Source organism: Trachurus japonicus, chromosome 24 (assembly GCF_045865225.1).
Source record: "Trachurus japonicus isolate A0001 chromosome 24, Traja_1.0".
NCBI lineage: Eukaryota > Metazoa > Chordata > Actinopteri > Carangiformes > Carangidae > Trachurus > Trachurus japonicus.
In genome coordinates this window covers 17,370,262-17,392,760 of record NC_140930.1, presented here as the reverse complement: position 1 = coordinate 17,392,760, position 22,499 = coordinate 17,370,262, and the positions used below count along the sequence as shown (strand labels likewise).

General features: G+C 41.5%; 1 protein-coding gene across 1 annotated transcript; it reads left to right on the top strand.

Annotated features, from left to right (window-relative positions):
* The first annotated feature begins 13,917 nt into the window (after window positions 1-13,917).
* gata4 (GATA binding protein 4) lies at window positions 13,918-21,865 on the top strand. Its single transcript, XM_085771490.1, has 6 exons — window positions 13,918-14,723; window positions 20,086-20,252; window positions 20,372-20,497; window positions 20,593-20,674; window positions 20,798-20,934; window positions 21,059-21,865. Exons 1-6 carry the CDS (start codon window positions 14,195-14,197, stop codon window positions 21,179-21,181), a joined length of 1,164 nt encoding a protein of 387 aa, XP_085627616.1. The 5' UTR covers window positions 13,918-14,194; the 3' UTR covers window positions 21,182-21,865.
* The last annotated feature ends 634 nt before the right edge of the window (window positions 21,866-22,499 follow it).

Sequence of the window (22,499 nt, the reverse complement as noted above, 5' to 3'; positions counted from 1 at the left end):
GCAAGAAGCTGCAAAACCTAAACACACAGAAAGGATATGTCACACAAATGATAATTAATAGGAAATATGGGGGCCGTAATTCATTATAATGAACCAAACCTGAAAAAAAAAAGCAGCAATATTTCAGAAAAATCTTCCATCGTGTGTGTTTATCAGTGTGTTTATGTAAAGACATAAGAACGCAGACAGATTGTTGTGCAACAAACTAATTAGGACAAGCAGAGAGTATCAGTGAAGCTAATAACTGTATGACTATAACTGATGAGGATCCCACTTACAAACAGCCAACAGCTCTGACAGATTTATAGTCTCTGAGCTGAAGAAACGGACACTAAACACAGATATCACATACAGTCGATGTTAATGATATTTGGGTTAATGCTGTTTGGAATTTGAAAGTAAAAAAAACAAAACAATGTTTTGACCATGTGTCATTCATAACCTGTAAAATGTAAATGTTTTTTATTATCATTATTGTGTTCAGACCTGTATATTATTTTACTAATATATAGATAGATAAAGTCATGGTGACAGGTGTACGAACTGTGGCAAATTGTATAGAAGGTAACACGACTTGAATGACACATCTTTCTTAACTCTTGCTTAATTAGATATTTCATAAAAAGCTAAGCACATTATGAAGTTTTGGCTGAATGACCAATTAACACACCTGCTAACAGATGTTTTCTAGCTGCTGATTAACACATTACTGTCTTCAAAATAATTAGTTTGAAGATTAAAATATGGTCCAACGCTTTCTTGCTGTCATACCAAAATACCACTCTCATATCTGTAAATCTGTAGCTACTGCAGCAACCATTTAGCATATTATAAAGACTTAGGGAAGCTTCGATCTAGCTAGATATCTAGTTTCGATAGCTACATATCTAGCTATATCGAAGAATAAAAAAATCTTCACAAAAAGTGTCCTCTTTGGGTTTGGGTTTTTAATTTAAATTCAAAATCATGTCCAGTACTGATATCTAGAGACATGGTGATGAATTTTGTTGACTTTGGACAGAGCTGTTAATCTGTTTCTAGTTACATGCAAAACAATGGTAATCCACTGATGGTTAAACCTTCTAAATTATTGTAAAGACATGATAACATGTCATTATCAATCTTCTTATCCAACTCTTTACAAGAAAAAGGCTGAGTCATTTCCCAAAAATGACACAAATGGAGTTTCACCAATAAAAAACCCATTTCAGATAGATAGTCTGCAGTTGGCTGTAGCAGCAGGAATTAAAAAACTTAATTGTGACGCATCACAAGCTGTGAGAGTTTGGAAGTGACAGAGACTCAGTGCTTCCTTGGTGGTCTGTTACTCAGACTGACTGAGACCACCATGAGGTTAATGACCCCTCACACACACATGTATACACACTCCTGGTACATGCACACATAACTGGCCATTTACGCCAAGCAGTTAACAAAGACTGAGAGAGAAATGGAAGTGATGGAGATGTAGCTTGAAACAGCCCAATACTGTATCCCATCCAGTGCCACTACACCCACTGTCAATCTGCCAAGTCAGCTGAGGCGCTGCAGCCGTGACCTTCGACCCAGGAACTGAACAGCAGGAGAAAGGTTATCATCGCCGGGGTTTTTGCTCTTAAAAGTAAAATGTCCAGACAGTGCGGGTCAGGAGCCACACCTCGAGGAAGGGGCAGACAGTGTAGGAAACCCGAGGGAGAGATGGACGCGAGCAGAAATGCTACCACCCCTTCAAACACACATACACCCTCTCATCAGTGTTTTTTTGATCACATGACCATGGTAAGGGAGCGAACAGTGCATGGTTGTTTACCATGCTTATCAGTGGTGTTGTAACAAGTAGGGGAACACACGGGCTTACCTCAACACACACATGCACACATAAATGAGTGCTTAGAAACCTCACCTTGTGCAAATGTGAAACAAGACTGGGTCAAAACCTTATATGGCTGGACTGCACATGGCCAATGTGGGAAATTGAACAGTAAATTTCAAAACCACTGTGAACAGCAGATATCATCAGATCCTCTGTTTCTTCAGCCGAGTGTGTGCGCTTTATTCAGGCCCCTAGCTGTTTGCTCTGTGTTTAGATGTGCTGTATTTTTATACAGACAGATTCCTGATGAAGCTGTTCTCATTTACAAATTTACAATAGAAGACCTCATGTTTATTTCTGGTCTAAGTTTCCAAATGGACTCAATTTAGTTTGCAGTTTATTTGCAGGAGCAACGGCTTAAGATAAATATAATTACAACCACGATCACTCAGTCACTCAGTCAGTCAGTCAGTCAGTCATGGGCATTTGCAGTTATAGGGCTGGTCCTGCTTTTGTGGTTTCCTAACCACAATTTTAGAGAAAATCATTGAAACAAAAGTAAAAATGTCACCTGCCACAATGTCCCTTGATTCGTTCGTAACAAGAGTAGTCAGAGTCACATGAGGCCAGGGGGTGCCAACAAATCAATGACATCAATGGTGTAAATGGTGACCCCTAACAACCCTGTAATAATGAAATGAAGAAAACTGTTGATGATGATAAATGAAACGTCTTTAACTATCTATAAAAACTCAAGTTGCCTTTGTTTCAACTACTCATTACTCTTCAGCTCCCGAGCAGCTCGGAAATCTGGACGGCCCACAACAAGAGGTGTAGGCCTGAGCCAACAGTTGACACCCATATGATATGAGGAAGCTACTAGGTTTATACCTTGGCTTGACTATAAATGTTTACAAATTGACTAAATTTAGTTTGCAGTTTATTTGCAGGAGCAACGGCTTAGGATAAATACAATTACAACCACGATCACTCAGTCAGTCAGTCAGTCAGTCAGTCATAGACATTTGCCGTGATAGGGCTGGTCCTGCTTTTGTGGTTCAGCCAAAATCTCTAAGAATCAAATGCGTCAAAAAATATTTGTTTATTTCCTAAATCATTTTCTGACTTTTGATAACCTTGCTCCACACAGGGCACTTCATGCTACCAGAGGTCTATACTGTGACACTCACGGTGGGTGCAGACCATGATCTACCAGCTAACATTAAGAAATAAATCTCCCTCGGCAATCTAAACTCTCCTCTGATCTCATCTGCCATAAAACCAGACTTGTCCTTTGGAGTAACAATCACATTTCCGAAAAAAGAAAAAAACATAAAGCCCAGTCTCTATTCAACCCATAGGTAAAACTATGAGCCCAGACAAACACTGGCCAATAAATAACAGCTATAAATTCCTTTATGAATTATGACTGTGCCTGCCCATTTATGATTGTGCGATAAGTCAACTTTTCATGTACTGTAAAGGTAATATTCCTTTGAGAGGCTGAAGATATAAGGACCACGTTAAAGGTAACATGAGTGTGTACTTTCAGTGTCTGAGTGTCTACATGTGTAGGCCTTTTGATGTGTGTGCTCTTGTGTGTATGTGTGTGTGTGCGCTCTCAGATATACACTCCCACTCTCACACTCAGACTGTGGTAAGTCCAAGCCAGCGCCACATCAGTCCATCATCACAGATATGGCTCGTGGTGAGATAGCAGGTCTGGCGGCGCACAAGACATTTTGTCCACTCTGTCATGTTTACTTATAATGATAAGCTTTGATGGATTCCCCACAAGCTATAGACGCCACGGCGCACATGCACACACACCATCTAATTCACTAATACACATGGACAAAACCAGAAAAAGCAAAACAAAGTAGAAAGTAGATAGATTGGAGGGGAAAAAAGCTGTATTTCATAAAGAACAGGTAAGGCATCCATATAAATTAAAGGTAATAGCCCTAAAATCAAATGTAAGAATGCATTATAGTATTTATATTCATCAGATAAGAAGGTTAAAGTTCAATATATATGTATATCTTTTGATGTACAAAACAAATATTTGAAAGAGTTCACGAATAAGCGTTTTAAATCATTTAGCGCATACTGGTCAAAGTTTTGTGGACATAAGAGAAGGCCCACTAGCTGCCGCCTGAGGGGAGTAGATGTGTTTAGAAATGGATTCCCTGTGTGATTTAGAAATCTCTAACAAGGCAGATCCATGAGGAGCATGTAAAAAAAAAAAAAAAAAAAAAGCTTCAGTTCCTCTACCATGAACGGGACACGGCTGGGTCGTCCTACTGTTAAAGTCAGAAATATACAAAAGAAAAGGAAACACTGCTTGTGATGAATTCCCCTCCTTCGGTTTAGTCTAAATCAAATAGTATCTGTGTCAAGCTTGATGTTGCACTCTGATCTGTAGCTCGGCCTGTATAGTGTTTGCATCTGTTTGGTTTACTTTAGCCTGGCACTGGGCCAGGACCATGCACAGACTGGCCCACCACAACTGTACTGGACCAATTAAAAAGACTAATGAGGCCCGTGCTGATCCTGTCACCCCGAGGACAGGGAGGAGGGCACAGACATGGCAGACTAACAAGACGAGAGCAGAGATGTCACAATGTTGGTTGGCTGGTGATCAATGACTTGATAATCAAATGCAAATAAAATACAACAACAACAACAAAAAAAACCCAACAACATTGCTCCCATGTTAATGAATTGGTCTTCTGTTATAAATCTGCAACATCAGCCATACACTTTGTTTACATAATCACCACACAGCTGCTCCCATTCAACAGTATTAAACACTCAGTTGCTGTGTATCATGGTAACCTGTTGTTGAGGTGGATTTATTAAACTGAATGGGTGATTTAGGTATGATTAGAAAACGGATCATTCATTCACTGGGTTCTTATCATTTTAATTTTCTGAGAACACTGCTCACACACATCATCAGTTTTTAATAAGATCCAGAGTGATTTATTTATTATCGTTACGGTGCAGACACAGACTCAGCAGGAGGGCGACTGGAGCTGCCCAAGCATGCAAAGAAATGTGTTTGAAACCACAGCACTATGCACCTGAACTGCAAAGTGCCCACTTAGAGATTGGAAAAACTTTATTAGATATAGGGTTTTTTTCTTTGTGATTTTGTGACTATTCTTAAATAGTTGTGTCTTATCTCTGTTTACTGAATGTGTGTTTGCCAGATTATAAATGTTGTTGTGCTCTTGGGTCCCTCTTGAAAAAGTGACCGTATTTAAATGCTCCTGGCTCAATTTACTTATTTTAGGTGCAGTATAGATTTTGCTTTAGAGAAATTTGGGTTATTTTTTTAATGCACATTGACTCATTTTGGTGCTGCAACTTACTTTACACAGTTTAAAAATAGTCACCTGTGCCCTGACTTCAAGTCGCTGTAGCCTGATTTGATCAAAATATTTCATAATTATGTCCCATGTATCTTTGTCAGAGCTCCTGTTGATAACACCACTGATAACACCATTGATGTTACTGCCACCCATGGGTGTGGTAGTGGGGGGAAAGGGGGACCTGACTACCCAGGGCCCGAGTAGGGAGAGGGCCCATGAAAATCCTGAAATTATAACTTTTTTGTGTAATGTTTTTATTTTGAAGGAATTGGGCCCTCCAATTAATTGGTGTCATAATTTATTTCAAATATATTGATAACATCAACTGAGAGAATGAACTCTGTGTCACAGTCCTCCCAACATATTGGACATTCTGGGGGCCCCCTCTTGGAGGCGAAAAATGGTTTAGTCCGCCCAAAGACAGCGGCCGGCGAAAAGTGAAACGTCAGTGAGCCCAGACTGAATGACCTGGAGGCTAACTGTCCTCATGCTGCCCAAAAAACATAAATTGGGGTACCAAAAAGAGACTGCTTGCCGAAAAACTGTCCCGACAGGAACGCGCATCGGGAGCTTTGTATAAATTTACCTTGAAAACAACTCTGCGCTTTGTGCACTGGCATGGATAGGGGCCCACTGTACAGGGCCCAGAATTTGGTGCTATACGCCCCTGCTGCCACAGTGCCATCTCTGTTATTCCAAGTCATTTTACAGTAAAAGTGAACCTGGAGTGCAGCTTTCACTGCTCACCTACTCACCTACTCACCTCCACTCCCCGTCTCCCATTTGTTTTATGCTTATTTGCACCCAAGACAACAACATGCATGGCCACGGGTGAAATTTAGGGAGTGTGTAGCTGACAAAGAGAGTGAGAGAAAATGACAGTGAAAGGTTGAGGATAAGAAACTCAGAAACAACAGTGTCTTTCTTTCACTGCTTTCCTTTTCCTTTTTTTTTTTTTAGATCATCTCACCCTTCTTCTCACTCTGTCAAGGCCGCTCTTTTCTTCCTCCTACTTGCTCGGCCGAGAAAAGGTCAGAGTAAGAGAGAGAGAGCAATAGACACACACACACACACACATCCAGGACTGTCCGACCGCAACCGTTACAAATCTCCTCCGCCTTATCCAGAACAACACACTGATAAGTGTGTCTCCACTCCCCATCCGACAGATCCATCTCTGAAAACATCTGACACACACGTACAAAGATGTGGAAATATATCTCTCTGTGTGTGTGAGAGTGTGTGTGTGTAACTGGCAGATTAATGGTTCAGTTTACTCCCACTTGCTATAAATGAGCCAAACCAGAATAAAAAGAAATAAAAAGAGTTGAGTTTGGGGGGTTTAGCTTGACACACTGATGTTGTGGGATGATAATTAACAAGGTTTAGATGACTTCGGCTGAGTGTGTGTTTGCACTTTTTGGGAGTGCTGCACCTGCGACTAATGATGTGAAACTTGCCAGCTTCATCTCCTGCAGCTGTCCACTTCGCTCTCACTCCCCACAGATCAACCTTGCGCCCGTTGACCTGCACCCACACACACACACACACACACACACACACACACACACACACACACACACACCTAATACACACCTAATACACATTTTCTGGTATGACAATAGCCATTTGACAACCTGGGGCTAAGTGCCTCCTTAACCTAGACTCTGGCAATTAATTTCCTGACTTTCCCACTGGTGGATTAATGTTTTGTGGACCAACACCAACCCTGACATCAGAATCTGTCAAACTGCACTGCGGCTGTGATGTATTTTATGGAGATACATGGGCTGACGGGTGTCACATAAAATAACCCCAGCTTTATCTCTGACCCGAAAAAGGCAGCTTTATTCTCCACGTGATATCTGAATCTGATACACAGTTGTATCAAGCTTGAGGGGGAATTGACTTCTTCAGAGTGAGGTCAAAAACCTGTAAGTTATGACGCATTCATTGATTCCCTGAACTAAACGAATGTCAGTCACCACTGAAATATTGTGACAAAAGTGATGAGAGATAACAAATGACAACAATTTTGCTGCCTTGGGATATACTGTATGTGAGGCAAAGAGGCGAGCTATTTTTATCGATGTGGATGAGAAGATCCTCCTTATTGAGAAGCTCGGCATTTGGGAATTTTGATAAGAAACAGCTCATTAAATGCACAATTTATATCTGCTATGTGGATGAGATCCTTCTGTTTATCTTATGGAGGGTCTGTGGAAGCAGGAGATGAGGAAATGTAGTTTTGGATGCATTTTGATATGAATTTGTTCCCCAGATATGCAAGGTTTATCAGCTGTGATGTGGAGAGATTTGCATAGATCAGTGTCAGGGCCACAGCTAGGCCAGCTGAGGCCATCCTGTAGATTTTTTTTATTTATTTATAAGTCCTCTGAGAAAAAAAATACTAAAACTAATGTAAAGATTTAGATGAGTGACACTACATTGGATATAAAGGTAAAATTGAACCATTTCTTATAATTGAAGAAACTCTCCCCAGGTTTCCAGAGTGTCACAAATTCACAGTGTGTGTGTGTTTTCATGAATTAACCGTACAGTATTTCCTTGTGTCTGTGTGTGTGTGTGTGTGTTTTTCGTGGTGGACGTGCGGGGCCACTGGGTCGAGGTGGGCTGGGTCCGTGGTTCCCACAGCCTGTGTGGAGGCAGCCTCTGCAGCACTATCAGCCTCTGTCTCCGGCCCCCACCCCCTCACCCCCCCCTCCAACCCCTCTACTAGCACCAGCGGGCCCCCTGACGTCAGCCCTGGCCTGATAACGGGGTCCACAGCGAGCAGTAGAGGAGAAGAGGAGGAGGAAGAGAGGGGGAGGGGGGGGTTTGAGATGGAGGGATGAGGTGGAAGGAGAGCGGTCGGCCAGCAGGGAGGGAGGGAGGGAGGGAGGGAGGGAATGGGGTTACACTAACAGAGCCGGCGCTGGATAAGACCCCTCAGACTGATAAGACAGAGCAGAGTGTGGAGCCTCTTTTGTTTTCCACTGCTCCTCCTGTCTGGTGGCATCTCCCTTCTCCTCCTCTCTCTCTCTCTCTCTTTCTCTCTCCTCATCCGCTTTCAACTCCTTTTTTTCCAGACTTCACCAATTCGTGAAGCTCCTCTCCTGTCCTCTGCAGCCCCCCTCCTCTCTCCATTCCTGTTGTTATCGGGGCATGTGTATGACGGTCCCTTGATTGAGGCACCTTCTCTCCCCCGGGTTTCCTCATTGTGTTTTTGTTTTCCCTTCCAGTGCTTTTAGAGCGGGCGGGGACAACCTTTGACTGACAGAAGGACGGAGTTTTTGACATTGACGAAAAAAAGTTCACACACTTTGTTTCCAGTCTTACTCTGCCCGTATCCCTCTCTGCATCTTCTTGCAACACTCACACCTCTTTAACCTTCTCTGCATGAACTCTGCATGAACTCTTCATAGACACCACAATCTATTGTTTTGATGATGTCACCTCACCTTTGCCTAACCTGAATCTTACCTCTAACAAGCCCCTCCACGTTCAAACAAACCGCTTTCCATCTGCCTGCCACATCACACTGCAACTAAGCCCCATGTATCAGCATATTAAACACTGGCTCAGGCTCTGCATGTGTGTGTGTGTGTGTGTGTGTGTGTGTGTGTGTGTGTGTGTGTGTGTGTGTTCCCTATTTGCTCTTCAGGCCTTCTCTCGTCTACGGACTTTGGCCACTGCTTATCACAGGGAGAGGTCCTGGGATCCCTGAGTCTTCAATGCTAAAAATACATTTGCCATAGCTAATATGCACACACTGATGTGCGCACGCACTCACTCACACACACACACACACACACACACACACACACACACACACACACACACACACACACACACACACACACACACACACACACACACACACACACACACACACACACACACACACACTCTCAGTGTCATGGGACATCCCACCATGAGGCTGTCTGTCAGATATCATCAATATGATTGGTCAGCGGTGGATTCAGCATGAGAAACCGTCAGCTGGCTATAACAAGTCTGAGATATTCCTAAATTTTTAAAGCTGATCTTTGAGCGAGCAACACCCAGGAGTGGAATTTCAAATATTAGCATACAAGCGTCAAAGAAATATCCAAACGTTTGAGTGAGTGAATTGGTTAAGTAGCTTTACAAACGTCGGAGAGCATCAGGAACAAAAGGGGATTTGATAATTGAGTTCTTATCGTCTGTAATTGAGTGTTGTGTGATGTGTTTGCGCTGCTCTTCAAACAGTGTGAACCAAGAATCCAATCCAGCACTTGAGCCCGACACATATGAGAACCTGCAACTGAGGAGTTAATAATTTATTCAAAAACACACTCATGGTTAACGGTGTATGTGTGTGTGTGTGTGTGTGTGTGTGTGTGTGGTGATGATCTGTGCTGCTGAAGCCAAGGTGTCTTGTCGAGAAGACTCGTGTCTCCCCAGTGTGACTCCCTGACCTTACCTGCTCAAACACACTTAATCCACTTAATCCGCAAGCATAACACACAGATACCTTAGGGTAACACACAAATCCACACAACACACACACACACACACACACACACACACACACACACACACACACAAGAATGATCCTACAAGAAAACAGAACGTATTAATAGAAAAATAAATTCTGGATTTATAGCCGTAGACTCTCATATAGATAAATGGCTCAACCTTATCCAAATAAGCCTCTATAAAGTAAACCACGAATTAACATTAGGGTTAAGGCAGCACTAGCAATTTCATGAGACACAATATGACGTATAAATAAACGGTTTTAGTGGGATGAAAAATGACATAAACTGAGATTAGTGGCCACAGACACACAGAGAATCAGACTTAGTGAGTTTCCCTATAAGATTCAGAGCAGCAGCAGCATGGTGGGAAGTCAGAGGGAGATCGAGATCTTCATATCAAGAATTGAAAGAAGAGCTTTGACATCTATGTGGGAAGTTTGATTTAAAGAGCACCGGCAACAAATAAAAAACACTGTTATTTCACTTGTCATAGAAATTGCAGTGAGTGAGATGAGTCCAGTTTTTCAGTGCAATGAATGAAATGTTCATTTACGTTCACATGCATGGTCACAATCTGGTTCATCAATTAGTAACTAATTAAATAAATAATAAAATCAGTCGGTCAACATTTTCATGAGAAAGCTGAATGATCAGGACAAGAAAAACAACAACAACAACCTGAGAGTGATCAGATGTGATCAGAGGTGTTTATGAGCTCAAGTCGCACACAGTGAGGTGACATTGATTAGCACTGTTTCAGTCTGACCAATATCAGCTGATCCTTGATGATCAGCTCGATCAGATAAAACCAGACAAACAGGTGAGGTCAGCAGAAACAGATACAGCAGAGATGAAAGGCCGCTCGCCAGAAGAACGACAGCTTCCAGCTTACTCTGCAAAACTGTGTGTGTGTGTGTGTGGAGAAAACCAAGGAGTACCACTGTGAGATGTGTGTGTGTGTGTGTGTGTGTGTGTGTGTGTGTGTGTGTGTGTGTTTCCTTGGTCTCTGTTGGCGCATATTGACAGGGTGTTCTGCCTCCTGGGTTTTCCTGCTTCTCCATTTGAAGTCTTCTTCCTGGAGCCAGGAGTCTACCAGCTTCAGTGTGTGTGTGTGTGTGTGTGTGTGTGTGTGTGTGTGTGTGTGTGTGTGTGTGAGGAAGAAGGGCCAAAGTAAGTCACCGACCCCCAAATGATTGAGTCTCTGGCCCAGCCAGGACGGGGACAGTTTTCCTGGTGCCTGGTGGTTTGGAGACACACAAACACTAACACACACACACACACACACACACACACACACACACACACCTTCCTCAGCAACAGTCTGCTGCCGTCCGCCACATTCCAGCATCTCTATCTAGTCCCTCAGCCGACACCTCCTCATTCATACACACTGACAGCAAACACACAGTGCAAGTACACACACAGATGCAAAGAATCATGGCTATAAACACACACACACACACACACACACACACACACACACACACACGCATGCACAATTGCACACACACACACACACACACACACACACACACACACACACACACACACAGTTGAAGGTTTTGATGAGCTCTGGCCTCTGTCACTGTCAGTGATACAGCCTGGCATGTGCAAACACACAAATCAAAACACACACTGTACTGTAGAATAACAGAGAAGAGGATGAACTCTGGTTGATTTTGTGGTATTTTTGTAAACTCTTCACCCTATATTAGCTCAGATTAGACTCCAGGGTGTTGTAGTTTGTATGAAGAACGACACCAAACTCTGCTGCTGCTGAATGACACTGAGCGATCGTCTAGCCCACCAAACGTGCAGAAATCATGTCGAAAAAAACTGCTCCATGTGATTCATCCATATTTCATCCTATATGTTGTCCCATTCCCCTCTTCACAAAGCAGCACACAGACACACATTGAACCTCTATACATTAACTGGAGCCATAAAAACATGAATCATCTCTGACTTTGGTGCAACTTTGTGCCCTCGCAGTCCAACAAAACCACACCTTGATATTATTAGCCAGCAATTGGTGGATGTGTTATCAGCCTGCAGTTACACATTGATGACAGTTCCCCATTTCCAATGAGGCAATATCGCTCTATTTGCCTGGACCTCAGCATGGGAGGGTGGGGGCACAGAATCAATACGACTGTTCTCAAAGATAGATTAGATAGATAGATAGATAGATAGATAGATAGATAGATAGATAGATAGATAGATAGATAGATAGATAGATAGATAGATAGATAGATAGATAGATAGATAGATAGATTTTTTGTGCAGTTGTCAGTATGCCTCTTTGGCCACATTTTAACTTGTTATGTAAGGAAAAACATGAGCAGTAATTAATAAGATTAATGAGAGCTGTACAGCATTCAGCTGCTAATGTGCATGCTGAATCACTGGCATGCCTTAGTGGGGGATTTAAATGGAACAGAGTTACAGTGAATATTATTTCTTACAGCTGTTATTTTACTGCTGTGACAAAAAAAATGTAAACAACTTTGTTAAACTACAACATTTCGTCAAGAAAGTCAACATTTATTTTGTGTTTTATCCCTGTAAATTCACTGAATGGCCTATTAATTGAGAATACAGGAGTGATCAAAGTGAAAGTTTTGATAAATAGCCCTTGTGATAGACAACAAACACTATATGTCAGATAATATAGAGATTATGAATTATTTGTTATGCATTATAAAGTAAAACCTGCTCTGCTCCTTTTGGAAACCTGCAGCCATCACAGCTCGCAGGCACGTAGCCTACACACACACACACACACACACACACACACACACACACACACACACACACACACACACACACACACACACACACGGGCCTCTATTGGCAGCCTGCGTGTAGTCACATAATTCAATGAGAGGCTGTCAGTGGGAAGTGGCCGCACAATGAAATGGCCTCGTGTGTTTACGTTCACTGGCGTTGATGACAGGTATAAATCTGTCCTCATGAGGACAACAGCCGCCGGAGACTTCCGACTCAAGCATCCAGCACCTATTCTTCATGTGTGTCAAGAAAAGACATAGAAAAAAAAACCCAGCCCGGGGCACGAGTTTCATGTAGGACATGACAACAGGCCTAAGAGTTCAACACAACACTGAAGTCAGGATGTTTTATGTGGTGAGAAATTGAAATTCATCAGTGGCTTGTCAGATCCTGCAGGTCACAGCCGATGCATTTACAGACACGATCTATGAATATTAGGCCACTATCGATCTGTGGGATAAAACTTAAATGGCACAGGTCGACTGGTCGCGACTCACTGATACGCGGCTAACTCTTATAATAACTTTCTAATCCTTATCAATGACCACAATAATCTACATTTCGTCCATTCTAATTCTGTTTCAAATTATTCTAAGGGGTTTGGTTTTTATTTCTAAGTCAATGAAAATGTATCACACAGTTTATCTGTTTATGGGGCACGTTTGCAGATAGTGAGATATCATCATCGTAGCCTAATAGGAGCGTATACCGCGCGCACACAGATCTGCAATAACGTCAGTGATGTTTAGTGGCAAACAAATGCCGTTTTAATGAGCAACTTATAGAGAGACAAACATCTAGAAGACGTCATCTAGCTGTCGTTTCAGATCAACGAAAAGAAAATTGTGGAGAATGAGAAATAGTTAAAAAAAGAAAGAGCTGGTAGCCTACTGATTAAGGCTTCAACTTGATAGAGACACAAACATCTGTAGCCTAAATAAAAAAAAACGTTTGTTTTTATTTACAGATAGGCCATTGAAAATACATTTTTAATGGCTTACGAATAATAAAATAGCCTAACATTTAACTTAGAAATTAAAAAAAATATAGTCCCCTGGCTCAAAACCCCACATGGGTAAAAGTTTATAATATTGTTGCCCATATCAGAAAATAAAGTTTTTATTTTACAATCTCTGGTGGGCTTCACTCTGAAGACTGACAACTAGAATGAGGTAAAAAAAAAAAAAAAAAGAAAGAAAGAAAAAGAAAAGAAAAGAGAAAAAAAAGAACATAATTTAGTTAGTCGACTTTTTGTTAAATTGTCAAGCTTTACTTTGAACTCTGAATAAAAAATTAAACATTTGCTATTTCTTTTCAGTGCAGAAAGGTAGAGCGTGGAGAGAGAGAGAGAGAGAGAGAGAGAGAGAGAGAGAGAGAGAGAGAGAGAGAGAGAGAGAGAGAGAGATGATAACAGCTGGATCTTGATCACAGGCTATAGTCTCTCACTCCTCCTCCTGTCTCATGTCTCCTCTCTCACTTTATTCCTAATTTTCTGAACGCTGCCGAGTGCTGCTCTTGACTTAGCAACAGGTCTGATTCCACTCAGGACCAGAGGACTCGGTGGATTTATTTAAACCACACATACATTTTTTTTTTGTTGCATTAACACTCAGTAACACTGTGCGTATAAGCGCATCCACACTATCTTTATCCTTTCTATCAACACGGATGTCCAGCTTCAAGGAGAGGATATGTACCAGGGCATAATGACAACCAACCACGGACCCTCTTCCTATGAGGCCGGATTTCTCCACAACGCCTCGGCGGGCGCCTCTCCGGTCTATGTGCCCACCACGCGGGTCGTCACCCCCATGATCCCGGGGGCGCTGCCGTACCTCCAGACGCCCGGCGCGTCGCAGCAGAGCAGCCCGGTGTCCAGCCACTCTGCCTGGGCGCAGCCGGGCGCAGACTCGGTCCCCTCGTACAACCACTCCCCGGTGTCTCCGCGGTTCACCTTCTCCACCAGCCCGCCTCTGTCCTCCGGGGTGGCCGCGGTCAGGGAGACGGCAGCGGCGTCGTACAGCAGCCCGCTAAACATCTCTGCAAACGGGAGGGAGCACTACGGCGCCCGGGGCCTCAGCGGGTCTTACCACAGCCCCTACCCGGCGTACATGAGCCCCAACATGGGGGGAACGTGGCCGGCGTCGCCCTTCGACAGCTCCGTCCTCCACGGTCTGCAGACTGGTGCTCCTCCAGGAACAACACGGCACCCAAACATAGGTGAGGAACAGGAAAATAAAACACACATTTTTTATTATGTCAGTTAAATATTTAATGTGAGAGAAGTGCTAAATGTTTTCTGCTTTTCCCCCACAATAAACAGCTGTTTGTTTTTTTTGATATTCCAGACAGAAATAAGCGCAAAGAGTCACACTTTCATTTCACTGTCACCAGTCAGGTGCCGTAAAAACACAGCAGCGTGTCTTCTGTAATTTATTTGGATTGGTCAGCTATGAGCTAATTTACACTTCATGAAAACACACGAGCAGGTGGTGAAATATTGAAAGGCCTGATTTTTTTTTTTTCGCTGAACAACATAATTCTTTAAAAGAAAAGAAAAGCAAAGCAAAGAAAAAGTAAAATACAAACCTTCATTATTGTTATTGCAATAATATGTTGCTGATGAAATGTTTTGCCTTCTTTTATCAGATAATAATAATTAATCTAATCAAGATTAAAGCAGCATGAATTGACAGGTTAATCTGAACCATAATGAAGGTTCTGAAAAAGGATTAGAAAATAACAAATAGGCTAAATATTAAGTATATTAGGTTCCAATACAACACAATTACAAGTGTGATTTATATTTTACAAAATAGAAAAAAAAAATCTCTGGTATAAAACGAATCAATCACGACCTTGAATTATAAGGCAAAGCTTAAAAGTTACACGCCTTTACTTTTTTATTTGATTTTAAATGTTTTGTATTTGTATTAAATTCTCATTAAATAGGACGTGTAGTGTTTTTTATGTTCATCTCGTCTGATAAATAACACACCTACCGAAACCAGCTCACATCATTAAACTCATAATCGGTGATGCCATATGAGAAGCGTTGGGCAGTAAACGCACCACAGACAACGAATTTGTTATTAGTTCATTTTTAATGCATAATACGATTTGTAATTTAAAAGCCTTTTTTGTCAGGACTTGTATTGAAAAAAGCGCAACTCATCATTTTCGAAAGTTTGCAGCTCGATGTTGTTATTATACCTAAAATGAAATTCAGGATAATCAATGACGGAGACAGGCCTAATCATCAAGAAACGTCGTAATGCACTTTGGGTCTCATTTCACACCTAAACGCAACATTAAGCCATACGATGAAAGTAAGGAATATGGGACTCCGTTTATTTTGTATTCTGCTGTTGGATAAATATCTCATATTAAAATGTCTGTTTCATTAATACTTGTGCATTACAAAAAATAGTCTAATAGGTCAGATTGAATATATTATGCTATATGAATATAATCTGTGTGAGGTAACCTGTGCATTTTACAAGATGTTTTAAATGATTTAAAAGCAGTAATCCCAACTATCAGATTGACCATATCATGATCAAGGTGTTGTGTATATGTCTATGAATCAGAGACAATGTTGAAGTGATAGTAAATTCATATTTAACTGAAGCTGAATTGCCAACCATGCAGCTTATGAGGACTATAATTTATGAGTTGTATTTGACTGTGGCCTCAAATGAGATCTGATCAGATTTGATTGTGTCTAACTGATCCTGATCAGCACTCAAGTCTTTTCTCTCACCAAGGACACAGTAAATACTTTCTGAAACATATTTGAGGATCCCATTTCATTATTCTACCTGAGAATAGAAGTGTGCGATTGTAATGTATTAACAGTGAAGCTCAGATGTGACTGATGGGTCCCTCATGTCCCAGAGCTGGATGTGAATTTGGCTTCTATCTGCAGGCTGCAGAGTGTACTCTGGACCATATAGGACCACAGCGGTTTCACAATGCATTGATTTTGCTTAGGTTGTCAGTTTTTGAATTGCTTTGACTTGCACCTTGTGTAGTCTACATTACTAATCAGAATCGACTTTGTTTGACGTGTGTTTTCTCCTGCAGGATGATAAGATCTCAACCATTTCAATCACTCCATCTTTATCCCAAAGTGCCATTTGTCCAATGTAATATATAATTATAATACACATCTCACATTCAGAGCCATTTTTAGACATATCAGATATGATTATATTGTTTTTATCAGATTAACAGTGAATTAACAGCTGATTAATTCCTCATTTATAATCATCAGCTGCTCTGTCTGCTTATTAATGTGTTACTTGTGCGTTGATCACATCTACAACGCCGTCCCCTGGAGCTGTTTGATGAAGAAAGAGACAAAGATCAGCTGCAAGTGATAACGTCATTGATCCAATCTGATGTCTTCATCTGACCACAGACACAGTAAAGCTCGTTCACTGACAGAAAACGCTCTCAGCAACAGGTTGAAGCTCATTGCTTTACAATAACATCTAATTAAAACAAATCTCAGTGTTTAATTCAGTGGCACTCAGCCATTTGTAATTCTTATTGTGCGATCTCTAAGGTGTTTTTATTTCCCCCTAGGGGGCTAAAGTATATATCTATCTGTATCTATCTATTCAGTGAACGTTTCTATTGTTCCTTTGATGAATAGAGAGGGAACTCCCACATCGGTAAAGACTTTTCTCAGTCAATGAAAGAAGAAAAAACAACAATCACCCTTCTTATAAAGAAGAATACATACAGTAGCTATCTTATTCATATTAAACCCGGCTAATGCCTGGTTTAAACGAGAAAGTGTTGTTTTTATTAAAAAAAAACTTGTGACTCAAAAACTGCTTAAATTAAATGTTGCATTTCATAGTTTTAAATTACCTTAAGAACTAATTTATTCAAACTTCAGTTTTCAAGGAACAATAAGTTGTTAACCTCAACATGCTACCTTGATATGATCACTTTCTTAAATTTGATCTTAATTAGACTATAAATTGAAAAATAAAAATTATCCCCTTAGCGACAAGAAAAACTTTTTAGTGAGAGCCTAATGAAAAGGATGATTGTCATTATTTTATGTCCATATATAAGAAGAGTTGCATTATCTCCCTGAAAGTCATCTAAGCAAAACAAAATATAAAGTGAGTTGATTTCATAATCTAATATTACCTCTCTTTGCATTTTATACAACCCTAACCCCAACATGATTCAAATAACAGAAATTGTTTTGTACTTATCTGACTTTATACTCTTCAATATAAATATAGGCATTTAAAATATAAAAGCAATAATACTTCCCCCCTAAGAATCAAAGTAAAAGTAACAAAACTAAACTGTAAAAACATAATTCACATTACAAATAAATGACCTTTACTGAAAATGTTGCTTAGATGTAGATAATATTTACAATTTGTATTTAAATATAAAACTGCTCCTTTGAATTTTAATGTAGGCTACAATGTGGTTTGATTGTTGTGAGCTTTGTTGTTGTTCTCAGTCAATCTACATCTAATCATACGTGCAATCTCTGAAAACTATAACCAAGGTTATACATTTCACTCACTTCACAAAGTACACAAGAGGTACATACATTAGTATTTGAAATACCTACTTTTCATGTTAGTTTTCACCACGTTCACTATCAAATACTGCAGTATATAAGTGCTTGGTTTAAAATAGCACTTTGCTTTCAATATTAATTCAATATACATTTTTTTTATATTCATATTTTTAATATTCACCACTATTATTATATTACTTAGATATTATTATGGCAAAGTCTTTGTAAAGTCGCCTTAACCACAGCTTTCAGATGCAGTAGAGACAAACCAACATATATCCCACCTGTAATGAAACAAAAGAATTAAATATGAAGCTGCACAAATAAACATTGTCCCTTTGTTGCTACCGTAGCCTCTCATTAACCTTATCACTGTCTTGTTTAGAAACACGGGTTTAAAAGCTGCACAGACTGTTGCTCTTCACATAATTCACTCTCGTGTGAGCGAGTCTTTTATTCCATTTTCACCTTTGGCCTCGTGAAGCATTAGCGTGTCTGTTTATACACTGCACCCTGATTTCCAAGCCTGTATCTGATAAAGACGCACACTGACATTTATACAGCAGGAAAAAATAAAACTCCATCCAGACCGACGTGGACTCTGCAGTATTTCTTTTGTGTATTGTTTAATGCGGCGGCGTTGTGTTGGCTACAATGGCTGCCTGGCTCAAGGTTAGCTTGCCCCTGCTGTCTCTGTTTTGCTCTCAGCCTTGGAGGAGGCCTGCATATGTATCACTGCCATTCCTGTTAGTCTCTGCAGCGAGGGAGGAACAGATGGAGGCCAGATTTATACTCTCTGAACGACAGTAATTGTGGACGGTGAAGTGTATGGTTTAAAACACACGCGTTATGATGCAATTTTAATGGAAATCTGACGTTTCAGTTGATATTTTCCCGCGGCTCCTCGAGCTATTTTCAGCACAACATCACTTAGCTGATAGATATAATAACCTGTGATGTTTGTACCACCGCTAACTGAGGAGAAAAAAGCCAATCTGTCACTTCCACACCACAGATTGATGCCTTCCTAAGTGGTTCTTGGGAGATACTCTGTTATGTGCCAGATGAGAGAGCGAAGATTACATTCATCAGATGTCATGCTATCTGAGAGAGAGGGAGAAGGAGATGTGATAGACATGGAGTCTCTATTTGAATATGATGGAGCTCTATACTCTGCCTCTATTTCCAGCCCACTCTTTATCTGGAGGGGAGTTGCGAGATAAGGAGGGATTCCAGGCTGCTGTTGTGTGGGCCGGTGTCACTGCGAGCCTGCACCTCCTGCTGGTGTCCAGGCCTCACTGCCTCACAAACATAATCGCCCGGTCAGAGTTTGACGGCGCAGGAGACTGTTTATTAAAGAGGATGGAAAGAATCTTTTGTGGCACAGACCCAGCTGGAAGTTGATTTTTCGAAGAATCACTGCATATTTCTCGGTTTAAACTGAGCTGAACCTGCGATCTGACAAATCCATGGAAATTATATTAACATCAATGTGGAAGACTATAGCTCTTCTTTGTGACCAACCATCGACTGAATTGTCCTGATCTTCAGTAAAACCAACTTGATCGACATGTAAATTTCAGTTTTTTTACTAAAGTATTAAATGTTTTTTTTCTGACAAACCTATTTTACTTCATGTGATGTTGGGATATCCATGGAAACCGATGTTAAAAGATCAAGAGAATAACAGCAGGTCCTACAAGAAAAAGGACATTTTCCATGTTTCCCACATTCTGTGTCATAAACTATAAACTGTTTTCTTGTATGTAACAACATCTATTGCACGTCTGCCCGTCCTGGGTTAGGCATCCCTCTGTTGCTCACCCTGAGGTTTCTCTGATTTTTCCCTGTTAAAAGGGTTTCCATGGAGTTTTTCCTCAGTCGATGTGAGGGTCTAAGGGCAGAGGATGTTGTTGTGATGCCATGTAAAGCCCTTTGAGACAAACTGTAAAAATGGACTATACAAATAAAATTGCCTTGCCTTGCCAACACTAACTTGACTTCTTACTTTTCTCTGTTCAGATTTGTTTGATGACTTTGCCGAGGGGCGAGAGTGTGTGAACTGCGGGGCGATGTCGACCCCCCTCTGGAGGCGGGACGGTACCGGCCACTACCTGTGTAACGCCTGTGGGCTGTACCACAAGATGAACGGCATCAACAGACCTCTAATCAAACCCCAAAGACGACTGGTGGGTAACAGCAGCGTACATGAGAGTTCACCCTGACCTGTAGATACAGAGATGATTTTACATAAATAAGAAATGAATCCCCTACTTATTTTTGACTGATCTGTTGTTGTCTGTGGCAGTCTGCCTCCAGGAGGGTGGGCCTGTCCTGCACCAACTGTCACACCACCACCACCACCCTGTGGCGACGAAACGCAGAGGGGGAGCCGGTCTGCAACGCCTGTGGCCTCTACATGAAACTCCATGGGGTAAGAAGGACGAGCAGGAAGGAGACGGTACATCTCAGTATCAATGTTTTTTTTTCTCACCGGCCTCTATTGATGTTGCTTCGGTGTCTCAACAGGTGCCCCGACCCCTGGCCATGAAGAAGGAGGGGATCCAGACCCGCAAACGCAAACCCAAGAACCTCAACAAGTCCCAAACTGGTGAGCCTGACAAACACATTTGGTTTTACGGCCAAATTAAATAATGTGACACTGACGAAGCAGCAGTTGCTCGAGCTTTTTTGTGCCGTCCCTGTGTGATGACCTCGGCTCTGTGCTCCGCAGGGACTCCAGGCGGTGAGGGGACTCCAGTCACGTCCAGCAGCACTCCCCGCTCCACCGCCGCCACAGAGGAGCCTCGTCAGATAAAGACGGAGCCGGAGACTCACAGCTTGTACACACACCACAGCGCGCACACACAGGTAAGACACGGCTGACACAATAGGTAGAGACAACAAGCCCAGAAAACCGCATCACTGAACAACCTAATGAAGAGTCTACAGCCCAAATCCTGTCATTTCACCATTGTCTTCTTTGCTCTCATAGATCTCAGCCCTGCCAGCCTACATGGCAGCTCAAGGAGGGGCCATCCCTCTCAAGATGTCACCTGCAGGCCACGGCTCTTCTGGCTCCAAAGCTGAGCCCTGGAACAACCTAATCCTGGCTTAGAAGACCTACGACCCCCTCCCCGCATCTCAAACCAGCTCATCGACAGCGATTTAACTCTCCTGACTGACTGCAGGGTCTCGGAGTGGGGAAAGTGGACTTTGTGCTCCGGGTGCAGATGATCCCACACGGCCTCCGGCACACCGTACAAACAGCGCCTTCAGTACAAAGATCTGTGAAAGGAAAACATGGCAGCCGCAATAGACATGGAGACATGGACAGCAAATCGAGGACTGAGTGCTGTTTGGGGTTGACAGTCGTGGAACAGCAGCTCAGTGATTAGATCCACACCAACAAACTGTGACAGAAGATAAAATCATTATCACTCTCCCGTGTTATTGTGCTCGACTAAAGCTGTAACATAAGCCAGTGACAAACAACACTAATCTCCCTGGGTTGTTTTTATTTCAATTTATTTGACTTTTCTTCATTGTAATGAGGTGCGTGTTATTATGGACAACTCTTATCAGCAAAGGAAATGATAGATACACAAAACACATTTAAAACAAAACAAAACAATCATAGCAGGATGTTTTATGTCAGAGATAGCAGCATGGAGGTGCTGTAGTAGTGGTTGTACTTAAAGGGTCAGTTCATGTAAATAAGACACATACTCCATTCGTAAACAATGCTTGAAAAAAGTCAGTAGCAATGTTTCAGGATAGGACACAAAAGTATGTGCTGGTCACGCAGACCTCATCGTGGTCAGTGTTCAGTATTTTGAGTGAGTTTCTGTGATTCATTCAGAAACTGGTAGATTGTGTTTAATGAGGCATGTTGCTATTGAGTTCTTCAAATGTGGCCTATTAATTATTACAGCCGTTCAGTTGTAATGGTGTGGCAGCACAAGATTTAGAGGCTTTTATCTCCACACACCAAGAAAAAACGAACTAACCAAACATCACTGGGGGTTATTTCAATTTTTTTTTTTTTGGTCTGATTTGGTTGAACTGATCCTTTAAATATCTACAACAACGGAAAAAATAAAATAAAATTACACAGAGCACATCTAATTCAACAAGGACACACAAAACACAACTTTTTCTTACTGTAACATAGAAAGAACTGCTCCTGACATCCATCACTCCTCAACACCAGTGATACGACCTTCAGTAAAAAAGATGATCTATTGAGTGCAATAGGAACTGTTTCTGGATCAGTTTCACTCTGTGCATTTGTCCTTAGATTTGAAATATATATATATATATATAATGTCAGTATTGACTGCTCTATGAAAAAAAATACATGCTAAACTACCTATGCAGCAAGAATGGTGCACATGACCCAATGTGGCCCTGAAGTGTGGATGGAGTTACTGTCA